The sequence below is a fragment of the Hypanus sabinus genome, chromosome 1 (assembly GCF_030144855.1).
Source record: "Hypanus sabinus isolate sHypSab1 chromosome 1, sHypSab1.hap1, whole genome shotgun sequence".
Taxonomy (NCBI): domain Eukaryota; kingdom Metazoa; phylum Chordata; class Chondrichthyes; order Myliobatiformes; family Dasyatidae; genus Hypanus; species Hypanus sabinus.
The window spans coordinates 79,653,689-79,674,913 of record NC_082706.1 but is presented as its reverse complement, the minus strand read 5'-3'; the positions used below and the strand labels follow the sequence as shown (position 1 = coordinate 79,674,913).

The 21,225-nt window shown below is 41.0% G+C and overlaps 1 protein-coding gene across 13 annotated transcripts in view; it reads left to right on the top strand.

Annotated features, from left to right (window-relative positions):
- rims2a (regulating synaptic membrane exocytosis 2a) overlaps positions 1 to 21,225 on the top strand; it is a 1,025,605-nt gene that overhangs the window by 647,459 nt on the left and 356,921 nt on the right. The window contains exon 20 of one of the 13 annotated variants that reach the window (XM_059971230.1): positions 2,318 to 2,344. The exons of the other annotated variants lie outside the window; for them this stretch is intronic. Coding sequence (XP_059827213.1) covers positions 2,318 to 2,344 — 27 coding nt within the window. The remainder of the gene's footprint in view (positions 1 to 2,317; positions 2,345 to 21,225) is intronic. 13 annotated transcript variants of the gene reach the window in all.

Below are 21,225 nucleotides of genomic sequence, written 5' to 3'. Positions count from 1 at the left end.
TAAAAGCAGAACTGGTGTATCTTAGTAGTCAGTTACCCTGCCCTCCCCTCATTTCCCCTCTTTCTCTGCTGTGACACATTCATTACTGCGCATGAGCTCAAACGTAACCAAATGCTGTGAATGAGACTTAATTCTATATTTTGAAGGGTAATTAATCCATTCTGCTCCTTTTTAACTGCTGGTAGAATTAGGAGAGTTGAATAAAATGAATGATTATTTTCATAATGATGAAGTTCAAGGCAAATCATGTCCAACTAACAATAGACTTTACTGATGAGGTTGTATTGTCACTGAGAAAGTCTGGTTAATTTGGCTTACAAGGACTTAGAGAAAACATTTGAGAAGGTGTTGCATGATAGGCTTGCCATTAAGATTGTGGCTCATGAACTAACAGAGTCTGCCTCAGCATGAAAAATAAGTGGCCAGTTATAGTAATGAGAGGTTGTTTCTCAGATTGGGAAGGAATGTACTGTAGAGTGTTCCAGCACAGCACTGAGACCATTGCCTCTCCACCTTTGTACTCATGATTTGCTGCATAATATGGAGGCAGAGTGAATAATGAAAGACATCAAAAGGCCAATGATATATTGATGGGTTGGTGGAGCAGGTAAATACTGTAGATGGCAGAAGAAATGTAACGTCTTGCATTTTAGTAGGAAGAATGGAAATGTGCAATGTAAGATAGAGGATTCTGGGATTGTATGTGGATAATTTGCTGTGGGTTAATGTTGTAGCTCTATGAATCCCTGGTTGGACCACACTTGGATTATTCTGTTCAGTTCTGGCCATCTCAATATAGGAAAGATGTAGAAGCTTTAGAGAGGGTCAGGATGCTGCCTGGACTAGAGGGCATGCCTTGTGAAGATAGGTAGAGGAGCTTGGTCTTTTCTCTTTGAAGCGAAGAGGATGAGAAGTGACTTGATAGAGGTATACAAGATGATAGAGGCATAGATAGAGTGGATAGCCAGAGACTTTTTTCCGCAGGGCAGGGGTGGCTAATATGAAGGGGGCATAATTTTAAGGTGACTGAAGGAAAATACAAGGTGAGTGTCAGGGGTACGTTCTTTACATGTAGAGTGGTGGGTGCATGGAATGCTCTGCCGGATGTGGTAGAGGCAGATACATTAGAGGGTATTTAAGAAACTGTTAGAAGGGCAGATGGAGGTTAGAAATTGGAGGACTAAGTAGGAGGGAAGGGACATATTGATCTCAGAATAGGTTAGGAGGTCAGCACAAGGTCGTGGACCAAAGGTCCTGTACTGTCCTCCAATGTTCTAAGTACAAATTTGTAAAAAAAAAACAATGGAAAGCAAATTTGAGAACATGGTTAAAAAGCATCATCTTTTTTATATAGATAGAGAAGTTGTGCTCTCAGGATGAACAGTAAAATTTAAGATGTGTTGAAGGTACATAATATCATAAAAGATAAACTAAATGGAGAAAAACTGTTCACATTGGTGAAGAATATTAGACACTAGCGGGCTCGGAGTTGATTTGTAGAAGAACCAAAATACCTGAGGAATTATCCTCTACAAAGTATTTGGTGTGCACTGCCATGGTAATTTGAGGAGGAACATTCAATGGTAGTACCAAAAAGTGAACTGGATATGTGTCGGAAAGGAATGAATTTTCAGGACCATGAGGAGAGGGATGGAGAATGTGGGATGAGCTAGTTTGATTTTTCTTTGGAGCTGGTATAAACTCAATGGATGGAATAGGCTCCTGTGCTGTAATAATTGTGTGTCAAGCATCCTGCATTGAGCCTTGCATTAGACACTCATCAGCAAAAACGAGGTTAGATTTTGTTTACTGTTAATATTATGATGAGCATTGCAGCATGATTAAAACAAACAGGCAGCTCAGCTGCTCAGTTACAATAAGGTTGATGAAATCTGTAAATATTATTGTTAAGGAAACTGATGGATGGTGCAAATAAATTATTTGAATAAAGCCAGAATTTGGCATCACTGTTCCTTGAACTTATTATCATTTGGGGACACTCAGTCCCCAAACCACAAAGCCCATTTTTCCATTTCTGCATAAAACAAGCTGCAGTGACCGTTATAATGATTAGTTGATAGGTCAGACAAAAGTCTAGCCAATAGTGACAGTTCTGCTGTCTTTATTCGTGTGTTAATGCTACTCTATTAGCTAGATAAATTACTTTATGCTAATAACCTATCTGCTAGTATGTTTCATTAGCATTGATTGTGTGTTCCAACAAAGTGGCATTGTAATTGTTTATTTCCATTAAATAGATAAGATATGTTGTGGGTTTTTTTTCATTTTGTATCCCATTTTGATATTTATTTTCCAGATACAGGGCCACATTCATTAAATTCAGGTAAATTACTGGCATGAATCAGTGAGACTAATAACACTTGTTGGTGTGTTAGATATCACATTGGGGAATGGTTGATAGTGAATGTTCTGCCTGTGCATGTAGAGAGACTAGATCACCTTTCCTTCTCACCTAACTTCCACTTCCCAACCTGTGTGACATCCCTCTGCTGCTCGTGGTATTGTGTGCAATATATAAATGAGTGTGCCATCATTTGCAGCTTTAATGTTGTGATGAGTTTGAGAATGGGTTTTTAATAGTTGTTCGAAAATGTACTGAAGGTTGTTCCAATGTCATATACACTAGTCAACCCCATTTATATGTTCCAATTCATCAAGATCATGCTGATCTTTTTTCCGCCAGTCCCATATCCTTGACTCCCTTAATATCTAAAAATCTACTGACATTTTTTGATATACTTCTCTGCTGAGCCTTTTGGTTGGAAAATTTCAAATACTCATGACCCTTTGGGAGAATCATTACTTTTCTGGCCAACCCCTCAGTTTGACACTGGGACTCTGGAGGTTTTGGATGCCTTAGCTACGTGAAACATCATTTTTGAATTTACTCTGTTAAGCTTCATTTTTATAAACTCAGGAGTTTCATGTGAATGACCTGCCATCCCTTGGATTAGTCTTTGAGCTTTGCACCAGTTCTTTCATAGAATATACATTTGGTAACAATTTTAGGAAAAGATTTTCAGCATTAGAGATGTCAGTTCTGTTCTCTCTATCTTCAGAGAGAAAATAAATTATCAATCTATAAATATCATTAATTATGTGTATAACTGTAAATACAGGATATTCTGTGGTAAGTGGTGTGTTCCAGAAGAAGCTGTATTAGAAGTTTAAGCCTATTGTGGCACAAACAATGCCAAATACTCTGACAAGAAAGCAAATCTCAAGGGGTATTGTTATGTTTTTTTAACTCCAAAACATAAAACTGATCGAAGGAAATGCACAGAGCCAAGAGATGGGTGTGCTTGGGTTTGATTTTACATTAAGCGAGTCACCACTTGTGACATGGTGGCATAATGACGTATGCCATTCACATATTTCTACATTTAACCCTTATGGCATTATTTAACTTAACAAAGAATGCTTAATCAAACACTATATTTACAATGTTGCTCAAATACTACAGCTATATGGCTACTAGTCCCTGTACTGTTTTCACTAGCAGACTTAGAAATATTTGTTTTAGGGATATAGGACAGATAATCAAAATTAGTTTTGTTTCATTAATAGGTTATCACTTTGGATGGCTTTGGATAATTTTTGACACTGAAATGGTGGAATTGGGGAAATTAGAACATTTCTTTTCAGTTCTTTGAGTAGCATGCTTTAAGAGGTATATTATTTGTCTTCAAGGTAAAAGTGTAGAAGTATGGAACAGATTTACTTGCAATAATACATAGTACCATAGGAGCAAAATTTAAGAAAATCATTTTTGCCATATGGTTGGGTATGGGTTATTGAAAAAAATCTAAGCTTTCAGAATGGTTTGATGCATACAAATGTAAACAGGTCCCTTGGGTTTAATTCTCAGCATGTTTATATTGATGCAGTAATCTCCAATAGATTGAGTTAATCACTTTAATCACTTTAGCAGGTGTAGATCTTCAGAATTTGTTTGCCTACTGACAAATGATTGTATCAATTTTAATTTATAGATATACTATTGCAAGTTCTAATGGCAAAGGCTTAATAAAGATAGCAAGAAATGAATGCCCAGTCTTTAGTTTCAGTAGTACAAAGCTGAAGAAACAGGTTTCGATTTAACATGCTCCATCAAAGGCATTAAGAAATTGCTTAAGTGAGTGGAGCAGAAAATTTGTGAATTATTCTCAGCAAAGAAAAACATGATCCCATGTAATTAAGCTTTTTGAAATATTAATTAGATCCACGTTTACTAAAAAAACTTCTGTGAACATTTATAAATTAAAATAACTGAATGTTCGTTCAAGCATGGTAATCCACACCATTTTTGCAGAGAGTTGCTTATCAGAATTGTGTAGAACAAATAAAGAAATTGGTTGATATTCTGGATTTGCACAGTTACTTTCAGTGATGAGGAAGTATTTATGGACGGACTTCTGAAGATTAAACATGTGGGAGGAGAAACTCATTAGAGCAGGTTAGACATGCAGTCTGTGGAAGGATGCACTGGACCTTGCCCATTCAAAGTATTGCCACGTTGCTCTTTTTGTTAAGTACATTATAATAGTAATTACAAAAGCATTTAAAATTTAAAGTGTCCCGAAGAGCTTGCGCTTTTAATTTTTAAGAGATTATTAGTAAAGTATTTCCCTGGATGCAGTTTATTTTGGGACAAGTACCTTGCACTTCTGTTGGGCAGAAAAACTTACTTTGGAATTGTTACTCACGCCTAATTATTGCAGGTTTATTTAGGTTGCACACAAAAGCACATGTTCAGTGGTCTCATCTGGCAAGCATTTCTACATGGCCAAAAAGACATATTACATTGTTGTCAACTGGCATTGAAGAAGCTAAGATGTACTCTTAATGTTCTTGATTCAATGTTCAAAACTTCAGAATTCAAAGTAAGGTTTATTATCAGAGTATATACGTGTTACCACATAGAATCCTGAGATTCTTTTCCTGCAGGCATACTTAGCAAATCTATAGAATAGTAACTGTAAACAGGATCTGTAAACTGTAAACAAACTGCACAAATGCAGATCATAAGTAAACTGGAATAATTAATGAAATAACAATACATCAGAGAGCTTAAATGAGTGTAGTTATCCCGTTTTGTTCAAGAGCCTGATGGTTGAGGGGTAGTAAGTGTTCTTGAACCTGGTGGTGTGAGTCCTGAGGCACCAGTACCTTGATTGACTTGATTGCACAGTCCAACTGCCAAAACTGCCAGAATCTCTCGAGTCAAAGCCTCAAATCTCCACTCCTTCACTGGCCCACTCACTCACTGGCCGCTCCACTTGAAGTAACCCTCTATTTATTTGTTTGAGTTTTCAAACTGCTTAGTCACCTGACCTTGATTGCCCAATCAGCTGCTTTCTGCTGAGTCTGAGCTATTCAAATCTTGATTGTCTAATCAATGGCTTTCTGCTGAGCTATTCAAATCTTGATTGACTTGATTGCACAGTCCAAATGCCAAAAGTGCCAGAATCTCTCGAGTCAAAGCCTCAAATCTCCACTCCTTCACTGGCGCACTCACTCACTGGCCACTTTCGTGTCTGGAGCTGCGATTAGATTCATATTGGAGTATCCACGATGCAGAGAAAGTCCTGAATAGCACGTTCAGTGAGTTGGCCACACCGCTGGTAAAGGGAAAAAGGCAAAAAGGGAAGGGGTGGCCACTAGACAGCGTAGCAGTAGGCAGGTAGTGCAGGAGTCTCCTGAGGTCATCTCCCTCCTAAACAGATATACTGTTTTGGATACTGTTGGGGGAGATATCTCATCAGGGGAAGGGAGCAGCAGCCGAGTTCATTGCACCACGGGTGGCTCTGCAGCACAGGAGGGAAGGAAAAGGAGTGGGAGAGCAACAGTGATAGGAGATTTGATTGTAAGGGGAATAGATACGCGTTTCTGCGGCCGCAAATGAGACTCCAGGATGGTATGTTGCCTCCCTGGTGCAAGGGTCAAGGATGTCTCTGAGCGGCTGCGGGACGTTCTGGAATGGGAGGCTGAACAGCCAGTGGTCGTGGTGCACATAGGTACCAACGATATAGGTAAAAAACAGATGAGGTCCTACAAGGTGAATTTAGAGAGGTAGGAAATAAACTAAAAAGTAGGACCACAAAGGTAATAATCTCTGGATTACTACCAGTGCCACGTGCTAGTCAGAGTAGAAATAGGAGGATATTTCAGATGAATACGTGGCTTGAAAAATGGTGCAAGGGGGAGGGATTCAAATTTCTGGGGCATTGGAACCAGTTCTGGGGGAGGTGGGACCGGTATAAACAGGATGGTCTGCACCTGGGCTGAGTGGAACTAATGTCCTAGGGGGAGCATTTGCTACTGCTGTTCAGGAGGATTTAAACTAATGTGGCAGGGGGATGGGAACATGTGCAGAGACAGAGGGTTATAAAATGAGGGTAGAAGCAAAAAGTAGTAAGGTGAAAAGTAAAAGTGGCAGGCAGCAAATCCAGGGCAAAAAGCAAAAAGAGCTGCTTTTCAACATAATTGTATAAGGGCTAAGAGTGTTGTAAAAACAAGCCTGAAGGCTTTGTGTGTCAATGCGAGGAGCATTCATAACAAGGTGGATGAATTGAATGTGCAGATAGTTATTAATGAATATGATATAGTTTGGATCACAGAGACATGGCTCCAGGGTGACCAAGGATGGGAGCTCAACATCCAGGGATATTCAATATTCAGGAGGGATAGACAGGTGGGGTAGCATTGCTGGTTAAAGAGGAGATTAACGCAATAGAAAGGAAGGACATTGGCCTGGAGGATGTGGAATCGATATGGGTAGAGCTGCATAACCCTAAGGGGCAAAAAACGCTTGTGGGAGTAGTGTACAGGCCACCTAACAGTAGTAGTGAGGTTGGGGATGGCACTAAACAGGAAATTAGAAATGTGTGCAATAAAGGAACAGTAGTTATAATGGGTGACTTCAATCTACATATAGATTGGGTGAACCAAATTGGTAAGGGTGCTGAGGAAGAGGATTTCTTGGAATGTACGCGGGATGGTTTTCTGAACCAACATGTCGAGGAACCAACTAGAGAGCAGGCCATTCTAGATTGGGTATTGAGTAATGAGGAAGGGTTAGTTAGCAATCTTGTCGTGCGAGGCCCCTTGGGTAAGAGTGACCATAATATGGTGGAATTCTTCATTAAGATGGAGAGTGACATAGTTAATTCAGAAACAAAGATTCTGAACTTAAAGAAGGGTAACTTTGAAGGTATGAGACGTGAATTAGCTAAGATAGACTGGCAAATGATACTTAAAGGATTGACGGTGGATATGCAATGGCAAGCATTTAAAGATTGCATGGATGAACTACAACAATTGTTCACCCCAGTTTGGCAAAAGAATAAACCAGGGAAAGTAGTGCACCTGTGGCTGACAAGAGAAATTAGGGATAGAATCAAGTCCAAAGAAGAAAAATATAAATTAGCAAAAAAATGCGGCACACCTGAGGACAGGGAGAAATTCAGAGACCAGCAGAGGAGGACAAAGGGCTTAATTAGGAAAGGGAAAAAAAATTATGAGAGAAAGCTGGCAGGGAACATAAAAACTGACTGTAAAAGCTTTTATAGATATGCGAAAAGAAAAAGATTGGTCAAGACAAATGTAGGTCCTTTACAGTCAGAAACAGGTGAATTGATCATAGGGAACAAAGACATGGCAGACCATTTGAATAACTACTTTGGTTCTGTCTTCACTAAGGAGGACATAAATAATCTTCTGGAAATAGTAAGGGACCGAGGGTCTAGTGAGATGGAGGAACTGAGGGAAATACGTGTTAGTAGGGAAGTGGTGTTAGGTAAATTGAAGTGATTAAAGGTAAATAAATCCCCAGGGACAGAGGGTCTGCATCCCAGAGTGCTTAAGGAAGTAGCCCAAGAAATAGTGGATGCATTAGTGATAATTTTTCAAAACTCCTCAGATTCTGGATTAGTTCCTGAGGATTGGAGGGTGGCTAATGTAACCCCACTTTTTAAAAAAGGAGGGAGAGAGAAACCAGGGAATTATAGACCAGTTAGTCTGACATCGGTAGTGGAGAAAATGCTAAAGTCAGTTATCAAAAATGTGATAACAGCACATTTGGAAAGAGGTGAAATCATCGGACAAAGTCAGCATGGATTTGTGAAAGGAAAATCATGTCTGACGAATATTGAATATTGGAGTATTGTGTACAGTTTTGGTCTCCAGGGTTAAGGAAGGACATCCTGGCTATAGAGGAAGTGCAGCGTAGATTCACGAGGTTAATTCCTGGGATGTCCAGACTGTCTTATGCAGAGACACGCTGGAATTAAGGAGATTGAGAGGGGATCTGATTGCAACATAAAGGTTATTAAGGGATTGGACAAGATAGAGGCAGGAAATATGTTCCAGATGCTGGGATAGTCCAGCACCAGAGGGCATGGTTTGAGAATAAGGGGTAGGTCATTTAGGACAGAGTTAAGGAAAAACTTCTTCTCCCAGAGAGTTGTGGGGGTCTGGAATGCACTGCCTCGGAAGGTAGTGGAGGCCAATTCTCTGGATGCTTTCAAGAAGGAACTAGATAGGTATCTTATGGATAGGGGAATCAAGGGATATGGGGACAAGGCAGGAACCGGGTATTGATAGTAGATGATCAGCCATGGCTCAAAATGGCGGTGCAGGCTCGAAGGGCCGAATGGTCTATTTCTGTACCTATTGTCTATTGTCTATCTATTCATTCGCCTCCTCAACACCCAATTTTGAATATATAGTGTGCATAGCACCTTTGACAGTCAGTTTTATTACTTGTATTTGTATTTTAAATTAAATGCATTAATTTTTAGTATTTATTTTCTATTCTGAGTATTTTATATGGTGTTTAACAATATGTGGTGTGGTGTTGTGTATCTTAAGCTCTGTGATATTGTCCTTACCACTGCACAAATGAAGTTCCTCATGGAAAATAAATGAATTGAATTGAATTTTTTGAGTTCCATGAGGTATTGTTCTTCTTAACTATCTATACAGGAAGTAAATTGTTGACATTCTGTCTAATGAGGTTTTTTGGAAGACGGGAGCAGGTTATCCACTTTGGTTGCAAGAACAGGAAAACAGATTATTATCTGAACGGTGGCCGATTAGGAAAAGGGGAGATGCAACGAGACCTGGGTGTCATTGTACACCAGTCATTGAAGGTGGGCATGCAGGTACAGCAGGTGGTGAAAAAGGCAAATGGTATGTTGGCATTCATAGCAAAAGGATTTGAGTACAGGAGCAGGGAGGTTCTACTGCAGTTGTACAAGGCCTTGGTGAGACCGCACCGAGAATATTGTGTGCAGTTTTGGTCCCCTAATCTGACGAAAGACATTCTTGCCATAGAGGGAGTACAGAGAAGGTTCACCAGAGTGATTCCTGGGATGGCAGGACTTTCATATGAAGAAAGACTGGATCGACTAGGCTTATATTCACTGGAATTTAGAGGATTGAGGGGGGATCTTATTGAAACGTATAAAATTCTAAAGGGATTGGATAGACTAGATGCAGGAAGATTGTTTCCGATGTTGGGGAAGTCCAGAAGAAGGGGTCACAGTTTAAGGATAAAGGGGAAGCCTTTTAGGACCGAGATGAGGAAAAACTTCTTCACACAGAGAGTGGTGAATCTGTGGAATTCTCTGCCACAGGAAACATTTGAGGCCGGTTCATTGGCTATATTTAAGAGGAAGTTAGATAGGGCCCTTGTGGCTAAAGGGATCAGGGGGTATGGAGAGAAAACAGGTACAGAGTTCTGAGTTGGATGATCAGCCATGATCATACTGAATGGCGGTGCAGGCTCAAAGGGCCGAAAGGCCTACTCCTGCACCTATTTTCTATGTTTCTACTTTCTACCTGATGGCAGCAGCGAGAAAAGAGCTTTGCCAGGGTGGTGAGGATCTTTGATGACGGATGCTGCTTTTCTGTGGCCACGTTTCACGTAGATGTGCTCAATGATTGGAAGGGTTTTACCCATGATTTACTTGGCCAAATCCACTACCTTTTGTAGGATCTTTTGCTCAAAGGTATTGGTGTTCCCATACCAGGCCATAATGCAGCCAGTCAGCACACTTTCCACCACACATCTATAGAAGTTTGCCAAGGTTTTTGATGATGTGCCTAATCTCTGCAGACTCCTGAGGAAATAGAGGTGCTGTGTGCATTCTTCACAATTATGTTTATATGATGGTCCAGGACAGGTCTTCTGAGATAGTGACACCCAGGAATTTAAAGTTTCTGACCATCTCCACCTTTGATCATCCGATGATTACTGGCTCCCATGTTAGAAGAGTAACAATAGAATTTGTGTAAGGCATTTGCAGTGTTTGAAATCCTATTTAAAGTTCCACTCCTTTTAAAATTCCTTACCCTAATACAATATGTTAGCTTCTCTGCAAAAATGTTGTTGCACCAGCAAGCTGAAGGGGGTCTGAATTTGACACGGCAAACATAAATGCACTGCAGAGAAACATCCTTACACAATAAATATCGGGCGTTCATTCATTTTTAACCATAATCTGCTTTTTTAAAAAAATTTTGTCCTTAAGACTAGTCAGTAAGAGGAAAATACAGTTGTGATTTAAAAAGTAGGTACCCAACAAAAACAAGATCACTGTCGAATACAACTCAGGATTCTACTTGTGTGATGAATACAGAAACTAGGTAGGGCAGTGTAAACTGGAGATGTGGGAAGTGATTCAGAAAGGAGGGCAGAAAGGAAAACGAAGGATATTTGTATAAGCGATCCAGACAGCCAACTGAATTTGGAGAATGCGGAGTGTTGTGTCCAAGGCCTGAGAGCCACTGTGTTTGAAGCTTCTTTACAACCACTAAATAAGCTAAAAAGGGAAAATCTTCCAATCATGCAACTTACCATCAGTGAGTGAAAAATAATGATAGAATTCTGCAACTTATAAAAGGGCCCAGAAATGTGATTTCATAATTTATTTTTCAAGTGTTCGATGATTTGTCCCAGAAGGAAATATCAAGACCAGGTCATTCCAGAAAATATGGAAATGAGACTAAATATTTTACAGTAATTTTTCAATTGCATGGGTGATAACTTTCTTGCACAAAAGGCATACCAAATTACCTCTGTTTTTAAAAAAAATGCTGGGTGATTCTGTTATGTATGTGGTACTACGAAGCCGAGTGGCCATGAATAACACACACAAGAGACAAAGAGGTGAGGAACAAAGGTGCTGCCATTTATCTTCCTTCATGCCTTGGCTTCGCAAACAAAAATTTAGGAAGGGGGCTGCTCACATCTGCTGCAGACTCGCTGGTGGCTGACGAAGCCAGTACGGGATAGGCAGACCCAGCCACAGCGGCTGTCAGGGAGGATAGTCGTAGATGTGGGCACATCCTTCGGCCTGCGCAATGGTTTTTTTAGGTGGAGTGCAGAGTGCGCAGTACTGGGCCCACCCTTTACACCCGGGGTTCATCTGCCATAGCCTAGCAAGCTGGGATGGTGACAGCGAGGTCCTCGGGTTGTCCTTTTCCTAGGTGGATGGCTGACGAGCCCCACCTGCCCGGGTTTGGAGTCAGTTGTCGTTCTCTTAGGATGGCTGCCAACCAAGATCGCCAGACACTCGGTCGCGCCATGACATACAAGCTTGGTGGAAACGGGGGACACTGACGAGAAGGTGTTGCTACGGACGTAGTAATGTAGGAGAGGCCATTTGCAGTGGCCTCCTGCCCAGCAAGCCAGACAGCGACCACGTGGCAATCACTACACTGAGAAAAGAGAGGCAATGTATTGCGCGTGCACTTTCCCTGGGTGAGCGGGACATTGGGCCCCCCCCCCCCATTTATCTTACTTGTAAGTCATATACCCTGAATGCCCTCTCACATTACGGCCAGTGCATAGCACACAGGGAAGCTCGACAAAATATACATGAATAAATAACAGATATATTAAATGTTGTTTGGCAAGGTCCATCACGTTGGTCACTTGTAACTCATCATAATGCCTCACAGTTGTGGAAGTTAAAGGGCCACTCACAGTCCCACTTGTAGCTTCTCTTGCCTGCAGCATCTGAAAAGTGTTTATTCTAAAAACTACGGAGGTTCTGCTAACAAAAAAAAGTAGAAGCAGAAGTCGGTCAGTCAGCCCCTCAAACCTGATTCACCATGTAATAAAATCACAAAAGCTTGGGTTATATCCTTGGTCAGATCCTTATTTACCTGCCGAACATTTTCACCTCCTTTCTTATCAAGCATCTATTTCTCTCTGCTTTAAGAATATTCGAGAACTGCTTTCACTGACTTTTGTGGAAAAGAGTTCCTGAATCTTCTGAGAGAAAACAAAATTAATTCATCTGTCTTAAGTAGGTAACCCCTTGTTTTAAATCAATAATGACCCATGAGGACAGGAATCTGAACTACATCCACATTTTGAAGACCCTCAGGGCTCTTATGTGTTTCATTCAAGACACTTCCAATTCCAGCGGATGTGCAACCTTCTCTTAAATGACGATCCATCCATTTCCAGTATTTGTCTGATAACCATTTTCTGAACCATTTCCAATGCATTAATAGAGCAATATTATGCTCTGTACTGTAAATATGAATAGCAATCTCCCCTGTGCCCAACACAACTGAAGCATTTCCTCCTGATTTAATAAATTGTATCTTAATGTTAGCTTTCTTAATAACTTGATGCACATTTTGCGAAACATGCACTTTGCCACCCAGGTCCCTTTGCATCTCAGTGTGCATCTTTCATCATTTAGATATGCTTTTTTTCTTTTTTGTTGCCAATATGAACAATTTCATATTTTCTCATGTTGTGTTCCATTTGTCAAATGTTTGCCCACTTAAATTATTCTTTTTTCCATGGTAGCCTCTTCTGTCCTGATACTTATATCTCATTTTTACATAATTTAGACAAATCACTTGAGACAGCAGTGTGGGCCTTGTGGGGTACCACTCATGATACCCTGACAAAAATAACATTCAATTATAAATACTGTTATATACTGTTACAGTACTATAAATACTGTTTCCTGTTGGTCAACTAATCTTCGATCCATGTGAATACGTTACCTCCTGTACTATAAGATTTCACCTTATCACCTTATCAAATGAAGGAAAAGGTGGCCAGGTTAGGGAAACCTTGATGTCAAAGAATATGGAACATTTGATCAAGAAACTGAAGGAGCATATGGCAGGCAGTGGCAACTACGAACAAGTAATTCCCTTGAGCAGATGTGATCTATCCCAGAGTGCTATAGGGAGAAAGGTAAGAGATTGATGGGGCCCTAACTGAGACTTTTGCATTCTTGTTAGCTACAGGCAAAGTATCAGAAGATTGGAGAAAAGATAATGTTAAAGGAATAAGCCAGTTAACTACAGGCCAGTGAGTCTTCCATCAATGATAGGGAAATTGTTGAAGAGATTCCTAAGGGTTATGACCTGTGTTCATTTGGAAAGGTAATGACTCATTAGGGATGGTCATCATGATTTTGTTAAGGGAAAATCCTGTCTCAGTTATTTGAATCAGCTTTGACTTTGTCATTGACGACGGTAGAGCAGTAGATGAAGTGTATGTGGATTTCAGCAAGGCATTTGATAAGGTAACCCATGGAGGGCTTATTGAGAAAGTAAGGAGGGATGGGGTCCAAGGGGACCTTGCTTTTTGGATCCGGAATTGGCTTGCCCACAGAAGGCGAAGTCTGGTTGTAGACGGGTCATATTCTGCATGGAGGTTGGTGACAAGTGGTGTGTCTCAGGGATTTGTTCTGGGACCCCTTCTCTTCATGATTTTTAAAAATTACATGGATGAGGAAGTGGAGGGATGGGTTAGTAAATTTGCTGATGACACAAAGGTTCTGGGTGTTGTGGATAATATGGAGGGCTGTCTGAGGTTACAGCAGACATTGATAGGATGCAGATCTGGGCTGAGAAGTGCAATCGGAGTTCAATTCAGTTAAGTGTGAGGTGGTTCATTTTGGTAGGTCAAATATGATGGCAGAATATGGTATTAATGGTAAGACTCTTGGCAGTGTGGAAGATCAGAGGGATCTTGGGGTCCGAGCCCATAGGACATTCAAAGCTGCTACGCAGGTTAACGCTATGGTTAAGAAAGCATACGATGCATTGGCCTTCATCAATCATGGGGTTGAGTTTAGGAGCCAAGAGGTAATGTTGCAGCTATATAGGACCCTGGTCAGGCCCCACTTGGAGTACTGTGCGCAGTTCTGGTCGCTTCACTACAGGAAGGATGTGGAAACCATAGAAAGGATGCAGAGGAGATTTACAAGAGTGTTACCTGGATTGGGGAGCATGCCGTATGAGAATAGGTTGAGCAAACTTGGCCTTTTCTCCTTGGACCGGCGGAGGGTGCAAGGTGACCTGATAGAGTGGTATAAGATGAGAGGCATTGATCATATGCATAGTCAGTGGCTTTTTCCGAGGGCTGAAATGGCTAACACGAGAAGGCACAGTTTTAAGGTGCTTGGAAATAGGTACAGAGGAGATGTTAGGGGTATGTTTTTTACGCAGAGCGTGGTGAGTGCATGGAATGGGCTGCCAGCGACGGTGGTGGAGATGGATACGATAGGGTCTTTTAAGAGATTCCCGAATAAGTACACAGAGCTTAGAAAAAAGAGGGCTATGGGTAACCCTCTATTAATTTCTAGGTAATTTCTAAAGTAAATATATATTCGGCACAGTATTGTGGGCCAAAGGCCTATATTGTGCTGTAGGTTTTCGGTGTTTCAATGTTTCTAATACAAAGTATTAAGTAATAAAGACAAGAATTTTGCAGATGCTGGAAATCCAGAGTAATGCACATCTATAGAGAGTAATAACCAGTCAATGTTTAGGGTGACATCCTAATGAAGGGCCTTGGCTAGAACCAGCAACTATTTATTCACTTGCATAGATGCTGCCTGACTTGCTAAGATTCAGCAAAATGTCGCCTGGATCAGATCTTTAGTTTTGGGGTGAAATTGAAAGGCTTGTTATATGAGGAGCGTTTGATGTCTCTGGGACTGTATTCACTGGAATTCCAAAGATTAAGGGAATTCCTCATTGAAACTATCAAATTTTGAAAAGCCTTGATAAAGAGGATGTGTAAAGTCTGTTTCCTATGGCGGTAGAGTTTAAGATCAGAGGACACAGCCTCAGAATAGAGGGGAGTCCTTTTAGAATGGAGATGAGGAGGAATTTCTTTAGTCAGAGAGCGGTGAATCTGTAGAATTTGTTGCCACAGATGGGTATATTTAAGGCAGATGTTGATAGATTCTTGATTGGTCAAGTCATGATGGGATACGGGGAAATGGCAGGAGACTGGGGCTCAGAGGGAGAATAGATCAGCCAAGATGAATTGGTGGAGCAGACTCGATGGGCCAAATTGCTTAATTCTGCTCCTATATCTTATGGTCACAGAGAGGCACAGGTGGGGAATGTAGTCAAAATGTTTTTCCCACTGTAGGGGTATCAAAAACAAAAGGTAATAGGTTTAAGGTAAGATTGGAGGTAAGATTGCCAGAAGAGGCAGTGGAGTCCGATACAATCACTATATTTAAGGTGTATTTAGACAGACGGTTAAATATTCAGGGCACAAAAGGATAATATTCAAATGTGCGATTAGTGTAGATAGACAAAGATGTCAGTTTGGACACAGTCAGGCAATGAGCTCATTTCTGTGCTGAACAAACGATCATTTATTCTTAGGACTTGAAATGCCTTCTGGAAAGCATGTGTTATGTCAGTGGTTCCCTTCATCCAGAGCACGTTACTCATTCAAAGAACTTCAATAAGTCAGTCAAATAGGATTTCCGTTCACCAAGTCATGTTGAATTTGCCTAATTGCCTTATTTTTTCATGTGCCCTAATAATGTCTTTGTTAATACCTTTTTTCATACCTCTCCTCTTTCTTAAATATGGAGCTTCACTGCCACGTCAGGACTAGAAGAACTCCTATCAGTGAGCATGTACTAGGTGCCCCTGCTGGCTTAGTTGGAGCTGAGACCCTCTGCAGAGAGAATGTGGACATTGATGGGGATCCTGAGGAATGAAGCAATGTTCTCATCAAGTGTTCTTCATTCTTAAACTTAGTCCCCTCCTCAACCAACCTTCCCCCAGAATCTATGAGAGCTAATGTCCACATTGAAATTTCAAACATAAAAACCATTGCACCACAGGAAGAGGCCCTTCGGCCCTCAGTGTTTGTGTCAATCATGATGCCAGTTCAAACTGATTCCATCTGGCTACAATCTTCTTTGCCTATTCAGTGGCTCTCTAAATGTCTCTTAAATGTCACTGTCATACCTGCTTCAACTACTCCTCCCAGCAGTTCATTCCAGACACCTACACAGCCCTTGTAAAGCACACATCAATCTTCCTTAAACATTACCAATTTCACTGTAAGATTTAAGATACAAGTTTACTTATCATGTGTACGTCAAAACACAGAGCAGAGGTACTGGGGTCTGCCCACACATAGTGACATCCGTGGCATACCCACAATGCTCAGCAGAACAACACAACAGAACACAACAGGAACAAAACTACAATAAAACAAGCATTTGCCTCCCTCTCACCCATGCAATATATAGTCTTCAAACCCCAAGGGAGTCTGATTTCTTCAGCCTCTGGCCTCCTGTCTCCAGGGGAACCAGGCTTGGACGTGGCACCCAGACGTTGGGCCTTTGACTGCTCTAGAGACTGGAAGAGATTCGCAGAATTGGGGCTCCAACCAACGGGCTTCAACTTCCAATTTGAGTCTTGGACCTTGATCCTTGCATTGACCATGGGACCCACTGCTCACCAAACATCAGGCCTTGAGCCCTGGACCCACTGATGACAGGACCCCAAAAACTGTGAGCCATTGGACCTCACTTCTCCTGCCCATACAGGACTTTGCACCTTATTGTCTACCTGCACTCCACTTCCTCTCGAACTCTATTTCGCACTTTGTTATTGTATAACCTGAATAGTCTGTTGCGATGAATTGTTCTGTATGAGCAGTATCCAAGGCAAGATTTTCACACCTTGGTACATATGACATTAGGAATTTACCCATTTACAATTTACCAATTTACAATAGATACTATGGAAATATCAGCCACAGGGTCAACTTTAAAGATGAGGCATGGTTTTTCCACTTGTGATGATGTAAACAAATGATAGCAATGTGTTTCAAAGATTTAAAATTCCTTTTCATTAGTGGAAATCAGAAATATACTTTGAATGCAATGCCACACTGTACAATATATTAATCCAACTTGGGCTTGGCAACTTATTGTTCAATATATTATCTTCATAGGCATCAGATTTAAAGCTTAAAGACAAGTGCATTATTCAATGCATAAGTTAAATGGAAGTTACTATTTTTCAAATATTGCATGCCTTTCATTTTGGACAACTTTAACAATATAATGATGCTGTTCCAGACCTAGCCTGTCAGAATGTTTGGATATGTTCCAGTGTGAAGTGGGTCGACAGTTCACTGACTTTAACAAGAACTGTAGCAGAATTTAAAGGGAAAGGAGAACAATAAATGCTAGGCGGAAAGGCCATTAACTAAAACTCTCAAACTGAAATTTAAATGCCAGCATTGTGGCAGGAAGCAATAGTTAAGTAGCAAATGAATACTGCATCTTTACAGCGTCTGTTGAGACTGTAGTCCTCTTTCCCAGACAACAACAAGGGTAAGCAAGGAGCATAACACTGCTGTGCTAAATCTCAAAAAGACTACAGCGAAAAGGAGGGCATTAAATAACAGTAATTAACTGGAAGGTGTATATTCATGAGCACAAGTGCCAAACCTGTTGCACAAACCACCTGTGCGAGCACATAGACACTGCAGCAGAGTGACACAACCAAGCCTGCTTCCCTCTGGATGCTGTGTTATCCAGTGAGGAGTCTCTCTGATCCTGAAGAACTCTGGACATCTTTTAGGAGTTAGTGGAGCTCTAATGGGTCTGATCTGAGATTCCATGAGCATATTAAGTACTGGTATGATTTGGAAGCTGAGGCAATATCCATCAACTGCTGTGTACCTAAAAAAGTGGCTACTGAGTGTATGCTCATGGTCTTCTGCTGTTGTAGCCCATCCACTTCAAGGTCCGTCATGTGTATTCTGAGATGCTGTTCTGCACACCACTGTGGTTATTTGAATTACTGTCACCTTCCCGTCAACTTGAACCAGTCTGGTCTTCTCTGACCTCTCTCATTAACAAGGCGTATACGGCCACAGAACTGCCGCTCTCTGGATGTTTTTTTTTGTTTTTCACACTGTTCTCTTTAAGCTCTAGACTTGTGTGTGAAAATCCCAGGAGATCAGCAGTTTCTGAGATACTCAAACCACCCTATCTGGCCCTCACAAACGTTCCATGGTCAATGTCACTTAGGTCACATTTCTTCCCCATTCTGAACAACTGAACCTTTTACCATGTCTGCCTGCTTTAATGCATTGAGTTGCTGCCACATGATTAGTTGATTAGATATATGTATTAACAAGCAGGTGCACATGTGTAGCTCATAAAGTGGCTACTGAATGTATGTACCAATAGAAGTGATTCCCTCCTAGCCTTCCATAACCCTTGACACGAAAGGACAAGGATTCTTCCCAGTGCTCAGTTACCTCGTGCACTGGATTCGACAGATAACACACTGAAACAAGCATTTCACCATGCATCCCTAAGAGCTTTTCTCTGAATGTATCACTCACGTGGTCTTCATTTGATTTCAACAAGGCACTATTCATACAATCTGGCGACTCGACCCACTAGATTTGTTTTTCCTCTTACCAAGCCGCATATCACTAATTACAGATGACCTCTCTCATGCAATTCACCTGCATAAGTGATTTCCTGCTTTGGTAGTGGTGATATTGCAGTTGATGCTGAGCAGCGATTTCCCTGCCAGTCTGGAATGACAAGAAGCAGATGCACACAATCTTGGTCACTAATAAGTGTAGAAAATGAGGTAATGCCCTTTATTGCAACACATTACATGGGGTTTCACATCCGGAGCTACCTTCTCCCAAGCGAGACTAATATCCTGGATGGCCTCCTGGGTCTCCGGTGCAAACAGCTACTTTTCTGTTGCTGATATCCTTATTTAGAATTTCTGGATCTCTCTCCACTTCTGTCCCTACAATCTTAAAGATTTATTCTCCAGTGATTTGTGAACTGCCTGCCTTCCATGAAGTGCTGGAACTTCAAAGGTACCAGAGCACAGCCAAATGCTGGCATCTGCTGGAAAATCCAACCTGTTTCAGGTATGGTGTTTACAGTACAAATGAGATAATGTTGTTGGGAAAAAATTAGCATTTACCATTGCAGCTGGTGACAAACGTGGTGAGGACAAAGAATAAAATATTATTTCAATCATCTGGTTTGGAAGCAAAATAACATATTAAACTTCAAATGTGTACCCAAGGAGCTGGAAGTGTGTGATACAGTTCATTAATTATGTACATAATGAGGCATTTAACTTGCTGCAAACTGACCTTTCTAAATGAGTTATAGAAGTTTGAGGATCACATGATTGATACCCAGTACATGCATAATATAAACAAATATGTTAGCTAAGTATCCTGGACTTGTACAGCAGTGTTGCATGTCCAGCAGGGGTGGTGTGCCAAGTGATGGTGAAACTGGCACTTTGTTCCTTCGGTTAGTCCTGACGAAGGGTCTCGGCCCGAAACGTTGACAGCGCTTCTCCCTATAGATGCTGCCTAGCCTGCTGTGTTCCACCAGCATTTTGTGTGTGACTTTGTTCCTTCACTGGTTTTCACTTGAGTTCATATTTGGATTCCTGGGCATGGTGCCACAGGATTAACCCACCCTCACCTGTCACAAAGATCTAAATGCAGTTGCAATTTAAGATTTGGAAGGTGAAGTTTATTTTGTTTATTTTATGCATTTCATGTTTTACAACATTGACAATGGATTTAATTTGCCTTTTTTTCCCCCACTGAACAACAGAAAAAGACTCGTTCATGTCAAAGTAAAAAGTATTTAGTAGATACAACTTTGTCAGCAACTACAGCCTTGAGTGTGTGGAAAGGTCTCCATCAGCTTCGCACATCTGGACACTGCAATTTTTCCCCATTTTTCTTTACAAACTGCTCAAGCTCTGTCAGATTTCATGGGGATCATGAGTGAACAGCTCCTTTCAAGTCCAGCTACAAATTCTCAACGGGATTGAGCTCTGGATTCTGACTTGGGCATTCCAAGACATTACCTTTGTTTTAAGCCATTCCTGTGTAGCTTTGGCTTTGATCTTGGTGTCATTGTCGTTCGGGAAAACAAATCTTCTCCCAAGTCGCAGTTCTCTTGCAGACTGCATCAAGTTTTCCTCCAGGATTTTCTTGTATTCTGCTGCATTCATTTTACCTTCTACCTTCTCAAGCCTTCCAGGGCCTGCTGCAGTGCATCCACTACTGTGCTTCATGGTAGGGACCATGTGTTTTTGATGCTGTGTGGTGTTTGGCATACACCAAACATGGTATTTGGCATAAGCCAATCAAAGCGTTTAGTCTACTCTCCCATAAAGCCGCAATTGGTGAAACACCAGATTTGGAAGCACCCAAGCAACATTTGTTGTATGCAGAGTCTCTCCTATCTCAGCTACTGAAGCTTGTAACTCCTCCAGAGTTGCCATTGGTCTCTTAGTGGACTCCCTCACTAGTCCCCTACTTGCACGGTCACTCAGTTTTTGAGGATAGCCTGCTCTAGGCATATTTATAATTGTGCCATATTCTTTCCATTTCTTGATGATTGTCCTAACTGTATTCCAAGGGATATTCAGTGACTTGGAAATTTTCTTGTATGCATCTCCTGACTTGTGCTTTTCAATAACCTTTTCACAGAGTTGCTAGGAGTGTGCTTTTATCTTCATGGTGTAGTTCCTGTCAGTATAATGACTCGCCAGCAGTTTGATCTTCCAGATACAGGTGTATTTTTATTACAATCAATTGAAACTGCATACAGGTGATCTCCATTTAACTAATTATGTGATAACTTCTAAAACCAATTGGCTGCAGGAGTGATGATTTGGTGGTCATATTAAAGTGGGGGTGAATACTTATGCAATCAATAATTTTGTGTTTTATATTTGTAATTAGATCACTTTGTAGAGATCTGTTTTCACTTTGACACCGAAGAGTTATTTTTTTGCTGATTAGTGTCAAAATCCATTGTGTTTCAATGCTGTAAAACAATTAAACATGAAAACTTCTTCTGGGAGGAGGCACCA